The 21,250-nt window shown below is 57.8% G+C and overlaps 8 protein-coding genes across 8 annotated transcripts in view; 2 read left to right on the forward strand and 6 right to left on the reverse strand.

The window, feature by feature from the left end:
- Positions 1–868: 868 nt before the first annotated feature.
- SPRG_04682 (hypothetical protein) lies at positions 869–1,123 on the reverse strand (the record flags this gene model as incomplete). Its single annotated transcript, XM_012343089.1, has 2 exons — positions 869–1,072; positions 1,112–1,123. The coding sequence occupies 2 exons, from the start codon at positions 1,121–1,123 to the stop codon at positions 869–871; spliced, it is 216 nt and encodes a 71-aa protein (XP_012198479.1).
- Positions 1,124–3,206: 2,083 nt separating this feature from the next.
- Positions 3,207–5,924, forward strand: SPRG_04683 (hypothetical protein; the record flags this gene model as incomplete). Its single annotated transcript, XM_012343090.1, has 6 exons — positions 3,207–4,128; positions 4,180–4,711; positions 4,768–4,943; positions 4,998–5,136; positions 5,185–5,485; positions 5,691–5,924. The coding sequence occupies 6 exons, from the start codon at positions 3,207–3,209 to the stop codon at positions 5,922–5,924; spliced, it is 2,304 nt and encodes a 767-aa protein (XP_012198480.1).
- Positions 5,925–6,211: 287 nt separating this feature from the next.
- Positions 6,212–7,060, forward strand: SPRG_04684 (hypothetical protein; the record flags this gene model as incomplete). Its single annotated transcript, XM_012343091.1, has 1 exon — positions 6,212–7,060. The coding sequence occupies one exon, from the start codon at positions 6,212–6,214 to the stop codon at positions 7,058–7,060; it is 849 nt and encodes a 282-aa protein (XP_012198481.1).
- Positions 7,061–7,308: 248 nt separating this feature from the next.
- SPRG_04685 (hypothetical protein) lies at positions 7,309–9,912 on the reverse strand. Its single transcript, XM_012343092.1, has 7 exons — positions 9,458–9,912; positions 9,007–9,405; positions 8,364–8,977; positions 8,141–8,316; positions 7,949–8,090; positions 7,477–7,900; positions 7,309–7,410 (listed from the first exon to the last, which is right to left on the reverse strand). The coding sequence occupies exons 1-7, from the start codon at positions 9,866–9,868 to the stop codon at positions 7,396–7,398; spliced, it is 2,181 nt and encodes a 726-aa protein (XP_012198482.1). The 5' UTR covers positions 9,869–9,912; the 3' UTR covers positions 7,309–7,395.
- An 878-nt stretch (positions 9,913–10,790) lies between these two features.
- Positions 10,791–13,339, reverse strand: SPRG_04686 (hypothetical protein). The gene is made up of 6 exons (XM_012343093.1): positions 12,914–13,339; positions 12,348–12,858; positions 11,775–12,306; positions 11,549–11,724; positions 11,363–11,504; positions 10,791–11,315 (listed from the first exon to the last, which is right to left on the reverse strand). Exons 1-6 carry the CDS (start codon positions 13,301–13,303, stop codon positions 10,823–10,825), a joined length of 2,244 nt encoding a protein of 747 aa, XP_012198483.1. The 5' UTR covers positions 13,304–13,339; the 3' UTR covers positions 10,791–10,822.
- Positions 13,340–13,951: 612 nt separating this feature from the next.
- On the reverse strand, positions 13,952–16,405 carry SPRG_04687 (hypothetical protein; the record flags this gene model as incomplete). The annotated part of the gene is made up of 6 exons (XM_012343094.1): positions 13,952–14,404; positions 14,454–14,595; positions 14,640–14,824; positions 14,877–15,408; positions 15,454–15,964; positions 16,007–16,405. The coding sequence occupies 6 exons, from the start codon at positions 16,403–16,405 to the stop codon at positions 13,981–13,983; spliced, it is 2,193 nt and encodes a 730-aa protein (XP_012198484.1). The 3' UTR covers positions 13,952–13,980.
- A 958-nt stretch (positions 16,406–17,363) lies between these two features.
- Positions 17,364–19,835, reverse strand: SPRG_04688 (hypothetical protein; the record flags this gene model as incomplete). Its single annotated transcript, XM_012343095.1, has 6 exons — positions 17,364–17,809; positions 17,857–17,998; positions 18,055–18,239; positions 18,292–18,823; positions 18,873–19,383; positions 19,434–19,835. The coding sequence occupies 6 exons, from the start codon at positions 19,833–19,835 to the stop codon at positions 17,377–17,379; spliced, it is 2,205 nt and encodes a 734-aa protein (XP_012198485.1). The 3' UTR covers positions 17,364–17,376.
- A 1,036-nt stretch (positions 19,836–20,871) lies between these two features.
- SPRG_19675 (hypothetical protein) overlaps positions 20,872–21,250 on the reverse strand; it is a gene marked incomplete at both ends in the record, with an annotated part of 1,507 nt that continues 1,128 nt past the window's right edge. Inside the window, one exon of the mRNA XM_012343239.1 lies at positions 20,872–21,180. Coding sequence (XP_012198629.1) covers positions 20,872–21,180 — 309 coding nt within the window. The remainder of the gene's footprint in view (positions 21,181–21,250) is intronic.

Below are 21,250 nucleotides of genomic sequence, written 5' to 3' on the forward strand. Positions count from 1 at the left end.
GCTGCTTGACGAGCCACTGACTTGGCCAACAGCGTTGGCTTGACCGGCAACGTCGGCTTGACGAGGGCTTTATTGGCTGTACGCTTGTCTGCAGCCGGCGCGGTCGCTGGCTTGACAGGTACACGCTTGGGGACCGGGGCACGCGTGGGCCCAGCGAGAGCAGACTTGGCCTTGCGACGCATCTCGGCGCGGTGGAGATGCGGGAATTCGGCTTGGAACTTGGCGTCGGCGGCCGCAGCGCGCGCGGCGGCGACGTCTTGGAGGTGGTTGGCGTTGAAGCGGTGCATGGTGTTGTCGGTGGTGCTCGTTGGAAATGCAAATGATTGTGGTTCAAAACTTGCATGGTTGTCGTACAAAAGCTCTCCGCTCACATGCTTTTACTGCGCCCCTGTCGCTTTCGTCGAAGGCGCTTTTACCACGTCAATGTCGATTTTTGTCTTTGCAATGGGGCCGTACCGACAACATTGAGCGGGCAGCCGACATAGAGTGCACAATGAGCTGCTTAAGTAGCCTCGAAAAACAGAGTAAAACGACTGGAGTGTGCAAGCAACGTCATCGAATGCGAGCTTTCCATTCGCACAAGATCGGCTGCAGACTGAAGAGGGAGACCGCCACGTCATCCACCCTTCCGACTGTGTAACCTCGCGTTCTCCTTGCTTTAAGAGAGGTGCAAGAGCAAGGACAAACACACATTGTATACATACAAGATAACGCGAAACACGTTCATAGATAGATAGATATGTCCTTCCCATGCGTCAAGATCCCGCCGCTCCTGTGCTACATGCGAGAGTCTGGATAGAGACCATCTGCGCACCGTTGCGTTGGCGAGCGCCATGTCAGTCTTCCGTGTCTTCTGGTACGGCGCTACTCAGCGCTTGAGACGCGGCAGCATCGCAGGCGCGAGGTCCGTTATAAGCAGCGTCGCATGCGGCGAGAGGCGCGAGAGAATATCTTCGGTGCCGGCGCCAGCGCCAAATTCGAGCATACGTGTCGCCGTATCGAGGTTCATGTGGGTGTGCAGGACGCGCGAGCCTTGGATCGTCAGCGTCTTGTTGGCTTCGGCCGTGTACACCTCGGCAAAGCCGTTCCAGAAGCGCTGGATCTGGCGCACGCTATCGTCCATGGGTACGACCGCCTGCCGCGTCATGGTCTCACAGCCTCGGAATGCCTACAATAATGTGTATTGCAACTTCAAGCACATCAAAAACAAAACCTTTCACAGATTGCGGAGCCGTATTCAGCAAGATTATCAAATTAGATCTTGTTGTGCACCAATGAAATCGGTGCATTGCCATGCGTGCGCGTGTCCTTGTCGAATTAACTTGACACTTCCTAGCTTGATAGTTCGTGGATGTTGTGATTTGATGGGATCGGGAATTTGCGCGAGTCCTCGAAGCAAAGTCGCCCCTCGCTATCGTTGGGCCGCAGCAGCTCGCCTTTATGCGCTGGATCAAACCACTGCGACATCGTCATCAGGCGGCCGACCAACGGATATCGAGCCAACCACAGTACACGCTCTTTTCGAAGACGATTCGACGCGAGTAGCGGCCATTTTCATCATTATGATGGAACAACTGCTCGAGTCACGATAGACGTCACAACTGGGCCCCTCGAGTCAGCGAGCGCCAAAATTCGATCTCCTCCAAATTGCTCTGCGAGTCATCTATACCTCCAATATGCACTGTCGAGTCCCTCTGGAGTCTCTAGGCGTCGCGAAAGCACTCCAAATGTTTGATTTCGTACAATAAAGCTTGCCAAATCTCCAATTTCGTACAACTAAGCTTGAGATCTGGCTGTCATCGGGATGGAAACCACACGTTCTCGGTCTTGGTGTTGGTCTTGCCTGGTCATGGTGATATTGCCGACCAATCCGAGCTTTGGGATGCAATAAGGCCGTTGTTCTTCACTTGTGTTTAAAGAATGCAAACACATGCGATCGCTCGTTCCTGCCACGCAGGCTGCACGAAGCTCTGCACGACAGGTAATAGTACAGTACTGTAGTACGCCGCGAGCAGCTTCTTCGCTCGTCCACGGCTTGTGCACAGCGCTTCATTGCACAACCATGTCAGAAGGTATTATATCGTCCATCGTTGCTCTCTTCATGATGAGCTCAACGAGCTATCCGGATACTTGTTGGCGCTCCGCGTGTGCGCGACACCTTCCGATAGTAGCCTCGGCGTCTCAGTGGCCGCGGACGACAGTCGATAGTACGTTGCACGGTAAAATTGAATCCAAACTAAATAAGCCCAGTGAAATAAGCCAAAGCTTAGTTTTTTAGTATGTACACTGGCCCATCCCCGTCCCGCGAGCACCGCCCTCTCGATGTGCATACGCTGGTCATGCCCATCACACGGGGTGGAAAGCACCGCACTGGAGATTGGCAAGCTGGCACGCGCGCGAGTAACTTGGTAGTAGGTTGAAGCTGCACCCGCCATCTGGTCCGCTTGCCATCGCTGGTAATTGCATCTCGAACACGCTACTCTCGCCTTCTCGACGCCCGTAGCTATTGTACCTTGCGCGTCGTCCTTCATATCCAATCGCAGTACACTGCACAAGGCCGCGCCGCTGCGGTAAATAATGCCACGAGCAAAGACAGACGACAGGGACAAGTGACGTGCACCGAAGATCGCGCTTGTGTAATCGGGCCACACGGGTTCACACGTCCTTACACACAGCAGCAATCCTCTGGAGGTACGTAGCTCGACTCCCGAAGGCTGGTACCGTTGAAGTGCTTGTTTGGACGCCGGGTCCCTGCGCAGGAGAAATTTGGCGTCGGAGGCGCCCGTTGCACCGTGGTTTCCGAGCAAACTGCACCATACCGTGTATTATGATCTGGTCCCCACACGATTAAAATGGATGGCTCGACTAAACCGTCACGGTGTCGACTACACCATACAAAAACTAAACTTTCACCATTAGTCGATTCGAACATTGCATTAAAATACACGTGACCATTGCCACTTTGCCCATTGTGAAAAATGCAGTGCGCTGGAATTTACACTGATAACCTTCCGTGATCGCCGCGCTACCGAGAAACGAAACGATTCTTATCGGTTATTTTTATGGATTAAGAAAAATCTTTTGAATGCCGCTAGAAAGGGCAACCTCGTGGCGTGGGAATGGCTTTTTCACGCGTGGGATATTCGGCACTACCAGACGGTTGCGATTATTACACATCGCGCCACAGTCAAGTTTTTTCCTCCGAGATGCAACGCAGCGCGACGCTCGCCGCCATGGCCGCGCTGGTGCGACCAGCCATCGCCGGCAACCAGAACGACCCGACGCAGCCGACCAAGTCGGGCCTTGGCATCTGGGTCGATGCCCACACGCCGGCCGACATGTACACGAAGCAGAGCTCGCGCGGCGACACGTGGAACCTCGTCATGAGCGACGAGTTCAACCTCGATGGCCGCCAGTTTGCATACGGCAACGACCATATCTGGACCGCGCTCGACATTCCCGATGGCGTCAACCGCGCGATGGAGCTCTACAGCTCCAAAAACGTCTACACCGAGGGCGGCTACTTGTACAACCGTGTCGACGAAGGCCCGGTGAACGTGAGCTTTTGGAACTCGTGGTCCGAGACGCCGGGCTACGAGAACAAGACGATGCACTACACGGCCGGCATGATGCAGTCCTGGAACAAGTTTTGCATCCAAGGCGGTTTTGTCGAAGTGCGCGCGATGCTACCGGGTGCGATCAACAAGGAGTCGCTCAACCCCCATATTCTTGGCTACAAGTGGGCGCCGCCGCCCATCAACAAGATTCCAGTCAACGACAAGGACAAGATTCCCGACATTCGCTTCTACCCGACGTGGCCCGGGCTCTGGCTCATGGGCAACCTTGGCCGCGCGCTCTTCGCGGCCTCGACCAACCGCATGTGGCCCTGGACGTACGACGAGTGCGACGAGCGGTACGAGACCAACCAGCGCATCTCGGCGTGCAACAAGAACCCTGGCTACGGCCTCAACCCAAACCAAGGCCGCGGCGCGCCCGAGATTGACATCCTCGAAGGCGGTGGCACGGCGATCTCGTCGTCCGTCCAGATTGCCCCGGGTATGCCGGACGAGTACCGCCGCACCAAGCCGATCCTTAAGCTCGAGAGCGTCACCAACGTCGATCCCCAAGGTGCGGCGCTATAAAGACGCGATCGCAGTGAACGACCGTACTGTTTGATAGGGCGCAAGGGCCAGGGCCATCTCTTTTGCTACTACGACAAGAACTGCCTCACGCCCGGTGCCAACATGGCCGATGTTCCGACGGCCGCCTTTGCCTCGCGCGGCCACAAGTCGTGGTACCACGGCCTCCGATATGCGGCCAACAACCGGTGCAACCCCGACCCGAAGCTCGTGCAGCAGTACGAGTCGGTCGCCAAGGCCCAGAACGGCACGATCATTGACAACCAATGGGACATCAAAACCATTAGCTCGGGCCGCGACCTGCACGCGGACTTGAGCTTGATGGACGGGAAGGGCCCGCTGCATTGGGGCATCAACTACAAGGGCACGTGCTTCCCGATCTCGAACGGGTACATTGGCGGGTTTCTCTGCGACCCGGACAACATGAACCCGAACTGCGAGAACCCGCGCAAGCCTGGCGTGCCCCTCACGCGGCAGATGGAGACGTTTGCGTATCAAATGGACGCGATCTCGTCCAACTGGGACATTTCGTTTGAGCACTACAAGATGTTTTTCAACTACCAGATCGAATGGTATGCCACGGAAATCATGTGTCATCGTGCGAATTGTGGACAAAATAATATGTTAGGGTCATGGGTGAAGACGGCTACATTCGCTGGACGCTCGATGACGCGCCGATTTTTGAGATTCCAGCGTCGTCGATGACCAACCCGCCCCAAGGCGGTGCCAGCGTCAACCCGAAGAAGCTCATGATTGAGGAGCCGTCGTACATCATCTTCAACATTGCCATGGCGTCGGCGTGGGGTACCTTTTTTGTTTTTGAGATGATTCGAATCTCAAAATCATCTTGTTTTGTAGGGGCCATGCCACCCAACTACGAAGTCGGGCCGTGCCGCGGCAATGCGACCATGCCCGCGGACCCCAACATTCGCCGCATCACCGATAACATTTGCGACTCGTTCCCGATGTACATGGTCATTGACCACATTCGCGTCTGGTACGTACTTCGATCCCACCACTGTGTATTTACTACAACCTCCTTTAGGCAAGACACGGCGGTGGGCTCCAAGATGAGCGTCGGCTGTGACCCTGCGAGCCACCCGACCAAGGAGTTCATCAAGGCGCACATTCTCAACTACACGGACCCGCTCAACAAGGACGTCGAGGTCGCGGGTAAAAACACGTGCATCAACGACGACGACTGCTCGATCGCCGGCGGGACACCGACGGGCCGATGCATCAAGGAGCGTTGCGAGTGCATTACGCTCTGGGCCGGCCCCCGCTGCACCAAGTACACACCGAACCTCAACAGCGACGAAGAGAAGGAGGCGTCGTTTGGCCCCAAGGTTGTCTACCCTGCGTCGATTCTCGCTGCCGCGGGTAAAAACACGTGCATCAACGACGACGACTGCTCGATCGCCGGCGGGACACCGACGGGCCGATGCATCAAGGAGCGTTGCGAGTGCATTACGCTCTGGGCGGCCCCGCTGCACCAAGTACACACCGAACCTCAACAGCGACGAAGAGAAGGAGGCGTCGTTTGGCCCCAAGGTTGTCTACCCTGCGTCGATTCTCGCTGCCCTCGTCGTCATTGTCGTGGCCACGACGATTGTGCGTCGGCGACGCCACGTGGCGGAAATCCAAGCCGCGAACGCGTTTGCCGAGATGAAGAGTGCCAAGGCCGCGGCGATGGCGGCCGAGACGGACGACGACGCGGGCAACAACGCGAGCAACAACCGCCGGTACTATGGCCCGGCGGCCGCCCAACCGCGCAACCTCGCTTGAGAGCACGCGCCGTATCGCATATCGAGATATGCTTTCTGTGTAATGGAATTTTCCCTGCTTTTGTACTTTATTTTGGTGGATAGTACACCCCAACCATCTGCATGGTACCATGCTTGAAGCAAGTACTGCCGATAGAGAACGATCGCGAGGTAAGCTTTAATGTGGTCGCAAGGTCGGCCGTCGTCTGCGATGGCTTCCGACACCCCGTCTCCCAACGGCAACCAAGCGGCCCCCGTCCCACGCGAGACGACACCGTTGGCTGCATTGCTCGACTCGACGAGGCACGAATGGCTCGAAAGCTGCATTGTGTGCGGCCGTCCGCGTCGTGGCTGCTCGTCGAGGCACTCGTTGAGGAAGTCGTCACGTTCCTCGTCGGTACCGATGTCCGCGCCTTTGCGTGGGCGCTGCGCTCTCACCGCCCGACAATGACCTTTGTGATCTCGCCGACTCTCTGGACGCGGCTCTTGACGGGGCTCCTGCGACTGCCGGGGGTGCCAACGCCAACGAGCGTCCCGGCGCCGCGTCTGCTAACGACATATGCCACAGCAATCGACCATGCGACGTGGCTGCGAAAGCACGTGCATGTCATCCACGCGACGCTCGACGATGTGGACGACGGCAGCATGCAGACGCTGGTGTTTCCTACGACGGCCGGTCTGCGCCACCCGCCGCGGGGCTCGGCCGCAGCCGCCGCCCACGCGATCGCCGGCGAGGCGTTTATGGATGCCGAGGTGCAGCGCGTGCACCGTCGTCCTCTGCTGCGGAACACTGCGTGGTCGACGTCGGGCGGCGTCTCGACGTTTTCTACGTTTCTTCATGCGATTGGACCGGCCACGGGCGACACCAACAAGCTGGAGCACCTCGCGGTGACGTATGACAACGTGTGGGCCGAAGCAGCGGCACTGGTGGCGCGGACGGGACAGCCCCTCCGGCACGCCATTGGTGTCTTGCCCATTGGTATGGGCCTCGCGCAGTGCCCTCTTGCCGCAGCAGCGACCCGCACGCTCGCGCAGCTCTCGATCTCGGCGTTTGAAATGCATGCGCTCGTTGCTTCGACCTCGGTGACGTTCGTTTGCAAGGACAAGGCTGTCTTTGACGCCATCGACGCTGCGCGACAAGCGCTGCTCCAGACGTAGTAACGACGTTGCATCTTGGCTCGTGGAATACTACGAGTGTGGTTTATATCCTGTTAAGGTGGTCTCTGGGGAAGGTGGCATTGGGGGTAGGGGTACATGGGGCTAGGGTAACGACCCCACCCGCTCCCTGTGCCTATTGCGACGGACGCTTGCGGCGGGGTATCTTTCTTGGGCACGTGCTACGCCACACACCACACAAGCCTGCACTGCATGTGTCCTGGCGGCAGCAGTGGGACACATATACACAAACGACCATAGATTAGGGTAAACTGGGCTGCGGCTACGATAGGAGAGAGTGCGTGCGGTCCGTGTCGTCGTCGTCGTCGTCACGTTGGCTAAGGTGTGTTGTCCTACGAGCGCCATAACAAGACTTAGGCCCGCGCGTGCTGGTACTCGACATCGCGGTCGCCCAGTACAATGATATCGGATTGCCGCGCCGAGAGCTGGCTCTTGCGCTGGTCGCGGAACACTTCGAGAGTCTTCTCGAGCGTTCGGCGCTGCTTTTGGCGCAGAACGAACGCGCCGACAGACGCGGCGACGGCAAAGGCGACAAGGCCCACGGACAGCGCCATGGACGGACCGAACGAGGCGTCTTTCAGGTCGTATTTGGTGCAGCGAGGGCCCGTCCACCCGTGCATGCACTCGCAGCGGCTCTTGACACACGCACCCGTAAGGCTCGTCGTGACGGTGCAGTCGTCAGCCGACTTGCACGATGCGCCGCCCGCGACCGGAAGATCCAAGTTGAGGGGGTCCGTGTAGTTGGTGATGTGCGCCTTGATAAATTCCTTGGTGGGATGGGTCGCGGGATCACAGCCGTAGCTCATGCGAGACGCGTCTTGCCTAACTCAAATATGAAATTGCGAATGGAGTCGGGATCGAAGTGGGTACCAGACGCGGATGTAGTCGATCGACAAGTACATGGGGAACGAGTCGCAGATGTTGTTGGACATCTTGAACTCGTCCGAGCCAGGCGTCGGGATTGAGGCGTTGCCGCGGCACGGACCCACCTGCCAGTTGGGCGGCGTCGCGCCTAGTGGAGGACCGTTCATATGCATTCTACTAACATGCAAGGAGCCGCACCCCAGGCCGACGCCATCGCCACGTTGAAGAGAATGTAGCTCGGCTCTTCAATCATGATCTTCTTCGGGTTGGGTTCCTTCCCGCCTTGGGGCGGGTTGGTCATCGACGACGCCGGGATCTCGAAAATCGGCGCGCCGTCGAGGGCCCAGCGCACGTAGCCATCGTCGCCCATGACCCTAATTATTATGTGAGCGCCGTGGATGAAAGTGTAATCGCATCGTACCACTCGAGCTGGTACTTGTAGTAGGTCGTGTACGCTTCGTAGTTGATGTCCCAGTTGGACGAGATCGCATCCATTTGGTACTCGAACGGCTCCATCATCATGGTCTCCTGCTCGTGCGCCTTGCGCGGGTTGTCGCATTTCGGGTTCATGCTGTCGCGGTCGCAGAGGAAGCCACCCTTGTACCCGTTCGCGATCGGGAAGCACGTGCCCTTGTAATTGATACCCCAATGCAGCGGGCCCTTGCCATCAATCAAGCTCAAGTCGGCGTGGAGGTCCTTGCCCGAGCTAATGGTTTTGATGTCCCACTGGTTGTCAATGATCGTGCCGTTCTGGGCCTTGGCGACCGACTCGTACTGCTGGACAAGCTTCGGGTCGGGCGAGCACCTGTCGTTGGCAGCGTATCGGAGACCATGGTACCACGACTTGTGGCCGCGCGACGCAAACGCGGCCGTTGACACGTCGGCCATGTTGGCCCCGGGCGTGAGGCAGTTCTTGTCGTAGTAGCAAAAGACGTGGCCGACACCCTTTCGCCCCTGAGGGTCGACGTTGGTCGAGGCTTCGAGCGCCAACACGGGAGTCGTGAGCCGGTACTCGTCCGGCATGCCCGGTGCAATCTGGACGGACGACGAGATTGCCGTGCCACCGCCTTCGAGAATGTCGATCTCCGGCGCGCCGCGGCCTTGGTTCGGGTGAAGCCCAAAGCCAGGGTTCTGTTGCATGCCGAGATGCGCTGGTTCTTGCGCGAGAGCTCCGTGCACTCGTTGTACGTCCAGGGCCACATCTTGTTGGTCGACGCCGCAAAGAGTGCGCGCCCGAGGTTGCCCATGAGCCAGATGCCTGGCCACGTTGGGTAGAACCGAATGTCCGGGATCTTGTCGGCGGGCTTGATGGGCTTCATGCCTTGGGGCGTCCAGAGCTTGCCTTGGACATGCGGGTTCATCGACTCCTTGTTTAGCGCGCCCGGGAGCTTGGCTGCGACTTCGACAAAGCCGCCTTGGATGCAAAACTTGTTCCACGTCTGCACCATTGCCGCCGAGTAATACTACAGAGAGACGGTCAGGTCAACACAGTACAAGTTGCAAATGAGATCGCACCATTTTCTTCTTTGTCCAGCCAGGGATGTTGGCCCACACGTTGTAGTACGCGATGTCGACTTCGCCAGAGTCGATGCGAATATGGAACGACCCGTTCTCGGTCAGCGCGTTCTTGGGTGTGTAAATCTCAATGGCGCGGTTGACGCCATCGGGAATGTCGAGCGCGGTCCAGAGATGGTCGTAGCCGGCGCTAAAGTTGCGCCCGTCGAGCTCGAATTCGTCGCTCATGACGAGCTGCCACGCGTCGCCGCGGGAGCTCGTCTTGTTGTAGACCTCGGCAGGCGTGTTGACATCGACCCACGTCGGGACACCCGACTTGGTCGGCTGCGTGTTGTCGCCGATGTCAAGACCCGCCGTGCTGTGGGCGACGGCGGCGACAAGAAGAAAGGCGGCTGTCGATCGTACTACCATGGCGCTGCAGCGACGATGGCGACGACTTGGAAATGACGCGTCCATGAAGAGCGCGTAGGAAGCCCAGCTGTTATCCCCATCACACGTGTGATTGGGGCAGGCCAGCTGGACAGCCCACAACCCAGTTTGCACCAAGGCCTTTGGCTGAAAACCGGTCATCTCTCGATTTCGCTGCTTTTGATTGGCTATGATAGATATACGTGACCCAGACGCGGCGTGTGTCACAGGACCGGTGGAAAGGCCGTGTCGGCTGCACCGAGGCTTGGTCCGCCGCAGAGAGCGCAAACGTCGGTCCTGCAACCATAGCTGTAGCCGTAAGGGTGTCCGAGTGACGCTGTCTTGGTAGCGCAGGCAAGCTCAAGTGCTACGGTGCACTTGCAAGTGTATGTACATTCACCCCATGATTTGGAGCCAGATCTGCGAACGCCGCTGGCTCGCAGGGACGAGACTCTACGATCTGTCTCGTTCTCTGTGGAGCTTCCCTCATGAGGCTTCGGCACCTTCCGGTACGGTACTGTCCAGCTCTGCCTACCGGTACTCTCTCCAGCGTGCACGTCCTATCACAGCAATCAATGCACTTGGGATCGCGCCCAATAGCCGAGCTATCGAAAGTGTCTTTGCCGCGACCACGTCAGAAAGGATGTAGAGCCGGCGTCACCGGTACCCGATAACGTTGCGGTCCGTACCGCAGCCACCGCTGGCTGCAAAGCTTGGTCGCACGGGCAAGGTGGCAGGACTTGCCACCACGCGACGTGCGGACGTGAGCCAACGGCAAGGTACACATGGCAGCGTACTACGGCGAACAAGGTGGTCCATGGAGTCGGTGGTTGTACGCGCCGCGATAGCAACAGACAATGTTTCCACGAAATGTGAATATAAAAGAAGTTATCTATCCGGCTCTATAACGATGGTACAAGTTGTAGTACTAGTGTTGACAGTATGATATTAGGAGGGTTAGTTGCGCTGCACTTCGAGCGACTGGTCGCCCATGATGATGATTTCCGAGTCGGCCGGCGCAGGTGGCATTACGACAACAGTCGTTCGGCGCGCGGCTTCTTTGGCTTGGGCTTGGTGGTGCATCTGAATCTCGCGCGTCCGCTTCATGCGCAGCATGAGAGTGAGCATGGCACTGATGCTGCCAAAGCCCACGACGCCGATGGCCACAAACACGGGTGGCCCGAACGTGCGCTTGTCCATGTCGTACTTGGTGCATCGGGGCCCAGACCAGACGCCGCTGCACTTGCATCGGCGCTTGACGCAGATGCCAGTGATGGCGCTTGATGTCGTGCAGTCGTCGTCACTGTTGCACGTGGCACCACCCGCCACCGGGATGTCCGGGTTGCGCGGGTCCGTGTAGTTGGTGATGTGCGCCTTGATAAACTCTTTGGTCGGATGTGTCGATGGATCGCAGCCGACCGTCATGTTAGACGTTGGCGACTGGTCTTGCCTAGCAACCAGATGTGCGTCGGAGAGAGGACGAGACACGAAATGTACCAGACGCGGATGTAGTCGACGTGCATGTACATCGGGAACGAGTCGCAGACGTTCTGAGTCGCATCGTATTCCCAGGTGCCGGGCTTCGGAATCGTAGCGTTGCCTCGGCACGGACCGACGACGAAGTTGGGCGGCGTCGCGCCTATCTCAACATCAGCAAAGCTAAAGAGGAAGCAACCGGCGTACCCCAGGCCGACGACATGGCCACGTTGAAGATAAAGTAGCTCGGCTCTTCGATCATGATCTTCTTCGGGTTGGGCTCCTTTCCGCCTTGGGGCGGGTTGGTCATCGACTCGGCCGGGATCTCGAAAATCGGCACCTTGTCCAGCATCCAACGAACATAGCCGCTATCGCCCGTGACCCTAGTCGACGAGACCGATGAGCACGATGAGAATGCCGCGACGCTTCGTACCACTCGAGCTGGTACTTGTAGTACGTCGAGTACGCTTCGTAGTTAATGTCCCAGTTGGACGAGATCGCATCCATTTGGTACTCGAACGGCTCCATCATGTTGGTCGGCGCTTGCGCATCCGTGCGCGGGTTGTCACACTTGGGGTTTTGACTGTCGCGGTCGCAGAGGAAGCCGCCTTTGTACCCGTTCGCGATCGGGAAGCACGTGCCCTTGTAGTTGATGCCCCAATGCAGCGGGCCTTTCCCGTCGATGAGGCCAAGATCCGCGTGGAGGTCCTTGCCCGAGCTGATCTTTTTGATATCCCACTGGTTGTCAATGATTTCGCTGTTTTGGGCCGCTGCCACCGACTCGTACTGCTGCACGAGCTTGGGGTCGGGCGTGCACCGATCGTTGGCCGCATACCGGAGGCCTTGGTACCACGACTTGTGGCCGCGTGACGCAAAGGCGGCCGTTGATACGTCGGCCATGTTAGCACCCGGCGTCAAGCACGTCTTGTCGTAGAAGCAAAAGAGATGACCAGGACCATGACGACCTACGCAGACGCGTGAGCTCGTTCTTCCAAGCATCCCGTACCGAAGGCGTCGACGTTGGACGAGTTTTCGTACTTGATATCCGGGTGCGTGAGCCGGTATTCGTCGGGCATGCCCGGCGCAATCTGCAGCGACGACGAGATCGCCGTGCCACCGCCTTCGAGAATGTCAATCTCGGGGGACCCACGGCCTTGGTACGGGTTCAGGCCGTAGCCAGGGTTGGGGTTGCACGCCGAGATGCGCTGGTTCTTGCGCGCGAGCTCGGTGCACTCGTTGTACGTCCAGGGCCACATCTTGTTGGTCGAGGCCGCAAAGAGCGCGCGGCCGAGATTGCCCATCATCCACAGACCCGGCCACGTCGGGTAGTAGCGAATGTCGGGGATCTTGTCCGAGGGCTTGACTGGCACGTCCTTCGTGCCGTCCCAGCGCTTGCCCGTGATGTGCGGGTTCATCGACTTTTTGTTGACCGCACCCGGGAGCCGCGCGGCGATCTCGATGAAGCCGCCTTGAATGCAAAACTTGTTCCACGTCTGCATCATGGACGCCGAGTACCACTAGAAATCACCGTTCTTAGTCCAAGTGCAAAGTCGGACAGGCGGATAGTACTACCATCTTTTTGGTCGTCCAGCCCGGCACATCGGCCCAGACGTTGTAAAATTGGATGTCGACTTGGCCCGAGTCGATGCGAATCACAAACTTGCCGTCCTCCGTGTACGAGTTGTTGGGCGTGTACACCTGAATCGCGCGGTTGACGCCGTCGGGAATGTCGAGCGACATCCAGAGATGGTCTTCGCCGGCCGTGAAGTTGCGCCCCGCGATCTCAAACTCGTCGCTCATGACGAGGTTCCACGTGTCGCCGCGCGAGCTCTGCATCGTCAGCTTCTCGGCGGGTGTGTCGACGTCGATCCAGATGCCGACGCCCGACTTGGGCGGCTGCGTGTTGTCGCCAATGTCGACGGCGGCCACGCACACCAACGTCGCCGAGAGGAGGCGCCACATCGATTACAAGAAGGCGAAATGCCGAGTGCGCACGTATTTGTAGTAGAGGCCACGGCGAGCCGCGAGTGTAATCCCAGCCAAATACCGTAGACTGGCCACACCCATAAGTTCTGCGTGTCGCGCGGCGATCCTATGGCCGACGAAGCCTATCACGTGCTTGGAAGGCGACATTACATCCCCGACGCAGCCGACTCGGAACAGGCCAACGAGAACAGAGATGGTCGCTCGACCTTCCAAACGCGCTTCCTCTGAGTAGTGGGTCTCGAGCAAGACGGCGCCACATTCCCATGTACGAAAATTCGGTAGTACAAAACGTCCTTTGGTACGTGAAGTTGCGGCGGTCTCTCATTCTGAACCGCCGCGCACAAGGCGTCCTACTACATGCGGGCAAGGTGCAGGGCAAGACGGCGTAGGACACGGTGCTGTGTGCATGATACGACCGTTACGAGGCTTTGCAGTTCAAACGAGGCGACCAAGTGACGACGTTTCGGTGGACTTGAAAGGAGTCGAACGACCACAAGGCACGCTCAAACTCGTTTCATCTCTTGCTCCGCCTGTTACCACGACGTCGGATGTCACATTCATATTCGAGGTCGAGACCGCCGGCATTCCACCTCGCAGGCCCATATTCAACATGCTGACGGGATTTTGGCCGAGGGAATAAATTGATCGGTATGCTATTCGACGTCGACCTCGTCGTGCGGCTTGCGCTTGAGGTCCTTCTCCATCATGAGGTCGGCGCGCGCGCGTCGCCGGAGCCGCACAAGCAGCGCGACAAATGTACTGATGAGCGCGATGCACACAAGAGCGATCGCGAGCGTCGGTGTCGGCCCAAACGACATGCCGTCCAGGTCGTACTTGGTGCACCGGGGTCCGGTCCACGGCGTGACGCACTTGCAGCGCCGATCGACACAGGCACCGGTGAAGCTACTTGCGACGGTGCAGTCGTCGTCACTGTTGCACATGGCGCGGCCCGCAACTACAATATCGGGGTTTTGCGGGTCCGTGTAGTTGGTGATGTGCGCCTTGATAAACTCCTTGGTCGGGTGCGTCGGGGGATCGCAGCCGTAGCTCATGTTGGAGCCGGTGGACGTGTCTTGCCTACGCGGAGCAGAGTTGAAAGGAATATCGTCGGGATCGAAGCGTGTACCAGACGCGGATGTAGTCGATATACATGTACATCGGGAACGAGTCGCAAATATTGTTGGAGATTTTTGCGTCGTCCGAGCCCGGTGCCGGCATCGTCGCATTGCCTCGGCAAGGACCCACCGCGTAGTTGGGCGGAGTCGCCCCTATCATAACATCAGCAAAGCTAAAGAGGAAGCAACCGACGTACCCCAGGCCGACGACATGGCCACGTTGAAGATAAAGTAGCTCGGCTCTTCGATCATGATCTTCTTGGGGTTGTACGACGACCCACTGCCCGTACCCTGCGGCGGGTCGGTCATTGTCGACGCTGGGATCTCGAAGATCGGTGCGCCGTCAAGCGTCCAGCGCACGTAGCCATCGTTGCCCGTAACCCTAATCACCAAGATGAGTCACATTGCACTTTCCAGTTGCAATCTCGTTATACCACTCGAGCTGGTACTTGTAGAACGACGTGTACGCTTCGTAACTCACGTCCCAGTTGGCCGAGATCGCGTCCATTTGATACTCGAACGGCTCCATCATGGCGGTCGGCGCCTGCCAATCTTGACGTGGCTCGTCACATTTCGGGTTTTGGCTGTCGCGGTCGCAAAGGAAGCCACCCTTGTACCCGTTCGCGATCGGGAAGCACGTGCCCTTGTAGTTGATACCCCAATGCAGCGGGCCCTTGCCATCAATCAAGCTCAAGTCGGCGTGGAGGTCCTTGCCCGAGCTGATCGTCTTGATGTCCCACTGATTGTCTGTGATTGGGCCGTTCTGTGCCTTGGCGACCGACTCGTACTGCTGCACGAGCTTCGGGTCGGGCGAACACCGATCGTTGGCAGCGTATCGGAGGCCTTGGTACCACGACTTGTGGCCCCGGGACGCAAACGCCGCCGTCGGGACATCCGCCAGGTTGGCACCCGGCGTCAAGCACGTCTTGTCGTAAAAGCAAAAGACGTGACCAGGACCGTGACGACCTACGCAGATGTGAGACGACCAAGCATCCAGATTTCCAGGCGAACCTTTTTCGTCGACGTTGGACGAATTTTCAAACTTGAGGAGGGCCTTGGTCAAGCGATAATCATCGGGAAAGGCTGGCGCAATCTGCAGCGACGACGAGATCGCCGTGCCACCGCCTTCGAGAATGTCAATCTCGGGGGACCCGCGACCTTGGTACGGGTTCAGGCCGTAGCCAGGGTTGGGGTTGCACGCCGAGATGCGCTGGTTCTTGCGCGCGAGCTCGGTGCACTCGTTGTACGTCCAGGGCCACATCTTGTTGGTCGAGGCTGCAAAGAGCGCGCGGCCGAGGTTGCCCATCATCCACATGCCTGGCCACGTCGGGTAGAAGCGGATATCAGGGATCTTATCAAGTGGCTTGATGGGCTTCATGCCCTGAGGCGTCCATTGCTGACCCGTCACATGCGGGTTCATTGAGCCCTTGTTGGTTGCGCCCGGAAGCTTCATGGAGATTTCGACAAAGCCGCCCTGGATGCAAAACTTGTTCCAGGTCTGCACCATCGCGGCTGTATAGTACTACCAACTCCACATGAGATAGTATTCCAAAGTGTGACATACCATCTTCTTTTTGGTCCATGCCGGAACGTTGGCCCACACGTTGTAGAACGAAATGTCGACGTCGCCCGAGTCGATGCGAATGACAAAGTTACCGTCCTCCGTGTACGCGTGCGACGGCTTGTAGATCCCGATCGCGCGGTTGACGCCATCGGGAATGTCGAGCGCGGTCCAGAGATGGTCTTCGCCCGCCGTGAAGTTGCGCGTCGCCGCGTTGAACTCGTCGCTCATGACGAGGTCCCACGTTCCGCCGCGCGAGCTCACCTTGGAGTAGACGTTCTTGGGGGTGTCGACGTCGACCCACGTCGGAACGCCCGACTTGGTCGGCTGCGTGTTGTCGCCAATGTCGAGGCCGTGAGCCGCGGCCACGAGCGCCAGCACTGGTAGCCCCGCAGCAAGCATTTATATTGCACGTCCAGCGTGTGGCGGTGCAAAATGCAATGTCGGGAAAAGCGCGCCAGACGTTTTTCGGATCGTGCGCTTTTCCGTGCAAAGGTTCGAAACAGGTGCGTTTCTACTGCATAAAGGTGCTCTTTTCTAAGAAAGGCCACGCGACTTATTGAAGATGGTGCGCTTTGGACCAAGACGAGGACCAATGTAACGTGTGTTACTACTGCCTGCCTCTACCGTACAGAGTGCCGTTGTCGACAGCTGAGAAACAAAATGCTCCTCAATCGACGACTCGAAGAAGGCGCCGAGCATTCTTAGGGTCGCGTCTCGCGTCCGACCGACAGACTGTCGGCGATGGTTCGTGATGATTGTCGAAAGCACTAAACTTTGCCTCCAAGGGTACATTTTTGACGTACCCTTGTTGCCTCTCACGGCTAGTACTGTCGCTAATACTGTACTACCGGTACTGCAGTACTGCCTCGTTTGTGTACAACCGGTGGACGTATTGCGTACTCTATGGAAGAGTTGACTGTTAATCGATCCGAATTCGAATGATAGACACGTCCGCTGTATCCTGCCGGGGCTCTGTTAATGTCAACAACAACCATGTCAAAGCTAAAACAAGAGCGTGCACCATGCCCCTTTGGGAGGGCGTAGCTCGTGTGTAGTCAGCATCGCAGTGCTTCGGTATATGTATCGGTCGGCAGCAGCGATTTGAAGAACCCTCCGCTGACGAGAAGACGTGCATGACTACATTCGGTTACTATATGAGTGTCTTTGTCATAAGACAAACAGACAATGGCCCACGACTATGAGCGCATTGCTGGAGCGCATTCATCTTATTACCTCCATGCAAAGCCGTTTGGCTCCTTGTGTCAATGGCGCTACGGTCTGTTAACGATGAGGCACCGTCCGAGACACGCTTAGCAGCCAACCCATTGCTCGACTAGGTGAGCGAATGTCATCGATTCGATCAACTTGTTTTAGAAATCGGTGTGGTAGCTCCGAGACTCTTCGCACGGAGTCTTGATGAAAATGGCCATCTGTTTGTTCAGTTTGGTGTCGCCGCGCCGCTTGCGGCGAAGGATGAGTGCGCCCACGGATGCCACGAAGGCGAACGCCACGAGGGCTGCCGCGAGCACCACGGATGGGCCATACGACGACGACCCGTCGATGGTGAACTTGGTACACCGGGGTCCGGTCCACGCCGTCACACACGAGCAGCGTCGGTTGACACAGCTGCCCGTGGAGCTCGGCACGACCGTGCAGTCGTCATCACTCTTGCACATGGCGCCACCGGCGACCGGAATGTCCGGGTTGAGTGGGTCCGTGTAGTTGGAGACGTGCGCCTTGATAAATTCTTTGGTGGGATGCGTCGCGGGATCGCAGCCGTAGCTCATCTTTGTCGTGTCTTGCCTGCGAGACAATCAGCATCTTCATCGATACTAGATGAAGGCGTGTACCAGACGCGAATGTAGTCGATATACATGTACATCGGGAACGAGTCGCAGACGTTGTTCGAGATCTTTGCGTCGTCCGAGCCCGGCGTTGGCATTGACGAGTTGCCGCGGCACGGACCCACCTGCCAGTTGGGCGGCGTCGCACCTAATCCAGCGACGATCTGGCTCGTCTTCGTTCCCAGCAGCAGAAATTCGATGTACCCCAGGCCGACGACATGGCCACGTTGAAGATAAAGTAGCTCGGCTCTTCGATCATGATCTTCTTGGGGTTGTACGACGACCCACTGCCCGTACCCTGCGGCGGGTCGGTAATCGTCGACGCTGGGATCTCGAAAATTGGCGCGCCGTCAAGCGTCCAGCGCACGTACCCGTCGTTGCCCGTAACCCTAATCACCAGGATGAGTCACATTGCACTATGCAAGTGCAATCTCGTCGTACCACTCGAGCTGGTACTTGTAGAACGTCGTGTACGCCTCGTAACTCACGTCCCAGTTGGCCGAAATCGCGTCCATTTGATACTCGAACGGCTCCATCATCTTGGTCGGTGCTTGGGCGTCCGTGCGTGGCTGCTCGCATTTCGGGTTCTGACTGTCGCGGTCGCAGAGGAAGCCGCCCATGTACCCATTCGCGATCGGGAAGCACGTGCCGTTGTAGTTGATGCCCCAGTGATGCTGACCTTTCCCGTCGATTAAGCTCAAGTCGGCATGACGGTCGCGGCCCGAGCTAATCCGTTGGATGTCGAACTGGTTGTCGACAATGACTGCATTTTGCGCCGCCACCACCGACGCATACTGCTGTACTTTGGTCGAATCGGGCGAGCACCGGTGGTTGGCAGCGTACCGAAGGCCTTGGTACCACGACTTGTGGCCACGGGACGCGAACGCCGCCGTCGGGACGTCAGCCATGTTGGCGCCAAGCGTCAAGCACTGCTTTTCGTAAAAGCAATACAAGTGACCGACGCCATGGCGCCCTACGCAGGAATTGAATGTCAGCCCATGCGCTTCACGAGACAGACGCACCTTGTGCATCCACGTTGGATGAGTTCTCGTACTTTAGGAGTGGTGGCACTGGGCGGTAGTCGTCCGGCATGCCGGGGGCAATCTGCACCGACGACGAGATCGCCGTGCCACCGCCTTCGAGGATGTCGATCTCCGGCGCGCCGCGGCCTTGATTTGGGTTGAGGCCAAAGCCGGGATTCTTGTTGCATGCCGAGATGCGCTGGTTCTTTCGCGAGAGCTCCGTGCACTCGTTGTACGTCCAGGGCCACATCTTGTTGGTCGACGCAGAAAAGAGCGCACGGCCGAGGTTGCCCATCATCCACAGACCTGGCCACGTCGGGTAGAAGCGGACGTCTGGGATCGGGTCGAGCGCTTTGACTTGCTTCATGCCTTGCGCTGTCCTCCGTTGGCCTGTTACATGTGGGTTCTGGGAGCCCGTGTTCGTCGCGCCAGGAAGCTTGGCGGCGACTTCGACAAAGCCGCCTTGGATGCAAAACTTGTTCCACGTCTGCATCATCGCCGCCGCGTAGTACTAGGGGTAGTGGGATGCATATCAAGGCTTCTGTTGGCAAGACCACGCACCATCTTCTTGCCGGTCCAGCCCGGTTCGTTGGCCCACACGTTGAAGTACGAGATGTCGATCTCCTTCGAGTCGACGCGGATCGTGCAGAGACCGTCCTTGGTGTTGGCGTTCTCGGGCTTGTAGACCTCGATCGCGCGGTTGACGCCGTCGGGAATGTCGAGCGCGGTCCAGAGGTGGTCGTGGCCGGCTGTAAAGTTGCGCCCGTCAAGCTCGAACTCGTCACTCATGACGAGGTTCCACGTGTCGCCGCGGGAGCTCACCTTGGTATAGACCTCTCTCGGCGTGTCGACGTCGACCCACGTGGGAACGCCCGACTTGGTCGGCTGTGTGTTGTCGCCTATGTCAAGGCCTTGAACCAAGCAGGCCATCGCGAGGAGCATCCACTGGCCCATGCTGCCCATCGAGTGCATTCGGAAATGGCAATGATGTGAACTCGCGAGGCACGTGCCATTTTGCTGACGCTAAGAAAAAAATGGATGTCGAAATGGATGCTGTAGTGCCAGGCGGAGGTGGGCGTCTCAAAAGACTGTAGCTCACAAGGTTATTTAATTTGGAGAATTGTATGGGCATGCGATTCTACTGGCCGCATAGCATATATCACCGCATCGCCAACTGGACGTTGCACGATCGAGCCTCGACGCGTCTCGTTCAGGCGACCTTGTCGACCATCTGTACGTACAGCGTCTTGTTCGCTGCGAGAAGAAATACCTTTTGTCCAACCAACCCCGTGCGCTTGTCGATGGACGATGCGGTCTCGGACGAGTGGTGGATCGCCAGCTGTACAGTGTACTTTGATGGCAGCACTGCTGCACTCAAAATGAAACCTTGTGCCGCAGCGCAACTCGGACGGGAAATGACACGAGCGGGTTGCGGGAAAAATGCATGTGGGTATTTCGAAGTCGTCGCTGGAAAACATTGTGGTCACTTAATGTCAAAATTGTATGCTCAAGTTCTCGGTTTTCCCTGTAGAAATGTAGGAAAACTACATCGTACCGGCTAGTGTTCCAGCCAACATGTACGTACGTACATCCACTACGACACGTAGAAATATATGCCCTCTACGCCACGCGAAGTCATGGAGTCGACGCTCTTGAAGCCAAATCTGTCGAGAGACCGAGATATAAGAAGAAACCCAACTGAGAAACCGACTGCTTCGAAGATCGGGAACGGTTTAGCTTTGGCCAGCATTGAAATATCGCATTGTTTCACAGTTCACCCGTATGACATCAGACATCTGCGTCAAATGTCTCTATATGAACTCATCTCAACACCAAATCACGGGCGACTCTTGTAAAAGCCTCATCCGCGGCGCACACACCGCACTGGTGACAACGACGTCTCTACGAGCGACAGTGCAATCCGTGCTAATAGTACCACTCGGCGAGGCCACCACGCGAACGACGACGGGATGCCAACATGTAACTCGAATTGTGTCATTTACGGGAAGAACTCGCGCCGGAGCTTGTACATGGTCATGCTAAAGCAGAGAACACCGACGCAGATGCCGGTGCCGAGCATGAGCAGCGGCCCGAGGTTGCGCCACGAGAGCAGCGGACGGTCGTCCTGCTGCAGCATGTAGAAGAGCGACGGCATGATAAAGATGATGAGCGAGCCCGCGACCGAGCCCACGATGCTCAGCGGAATTTTGACGCTCGGGACAAACAAGGCAGCGCTGAGGATGAGCACCACCAGTACAAGCGTTGTCGTGCGGTACACCGTTGTGGACGCGACCGAGCTCGGGAGCTGCTTGCCGTGGGTCACTCGGAGCACGACCGAGAGCACGCAGGACCGGAACGGCCACATGGCGATGGGCGCG

Source organism: Saprolegnia parasitica (assembly GCF_000151545.1).
Source record: "Saprolegnia parasitica CBS 223.65 unplaced genomic scaffold supercont2.12, whole genome shotgun sequence".
Taxonomy (NCBI): Eukaryota; Oomycota; class Saprolegniomycetes; order Saprolegniales; family Saprolegniaceae; genus Saprolegnia; species Saprolegnia parasitica.

Coding starts and splice junctions, on each gene's coding strand:
- SPRG_04685 (XM_012343092.1), bottom strand. CDS start 9,868: ATGGTAGTACGATCGACAGCCGCCTTTCTTCTTGTCGCCGCCGTCGCC. Junction 8,091..8,140: donor GGCGATGGCGTCGGCCTGGG/GTGCGGCTCCTT, acceptor GTCCTCCACTAG/GCGCGACGCCGCCCAACTGG. Junction 7,901..7,948: donor ATCGACTACATCCGCGTCTG/GTACCCACTTCG, acceptor TATTTGAGTTAG/GCAAGACGCGTCTCGCATGA.
- SPRG_04686 (XM_012343093.1), bottom strand. CDS start 13,303: ATGTGGCGCCTCCTCTCGGCGACGTTGGTGTGCGTGGCCGCCGTCGAC. Junction 12,307..12,347: donor GTCCAACGTCGACGCCTTCG/GTACGGGATGCT, acceptor GCGTCTGCGTAG/GTCGTCATGGTCCTGGTCAT. Junction 11,316..11,362: donor GTCGACTACATCCGCGTCTG/GTACATTTCGTG, acceptor TCTGGTTGCTAG/GCAAGACCAGTCGCCAACGT.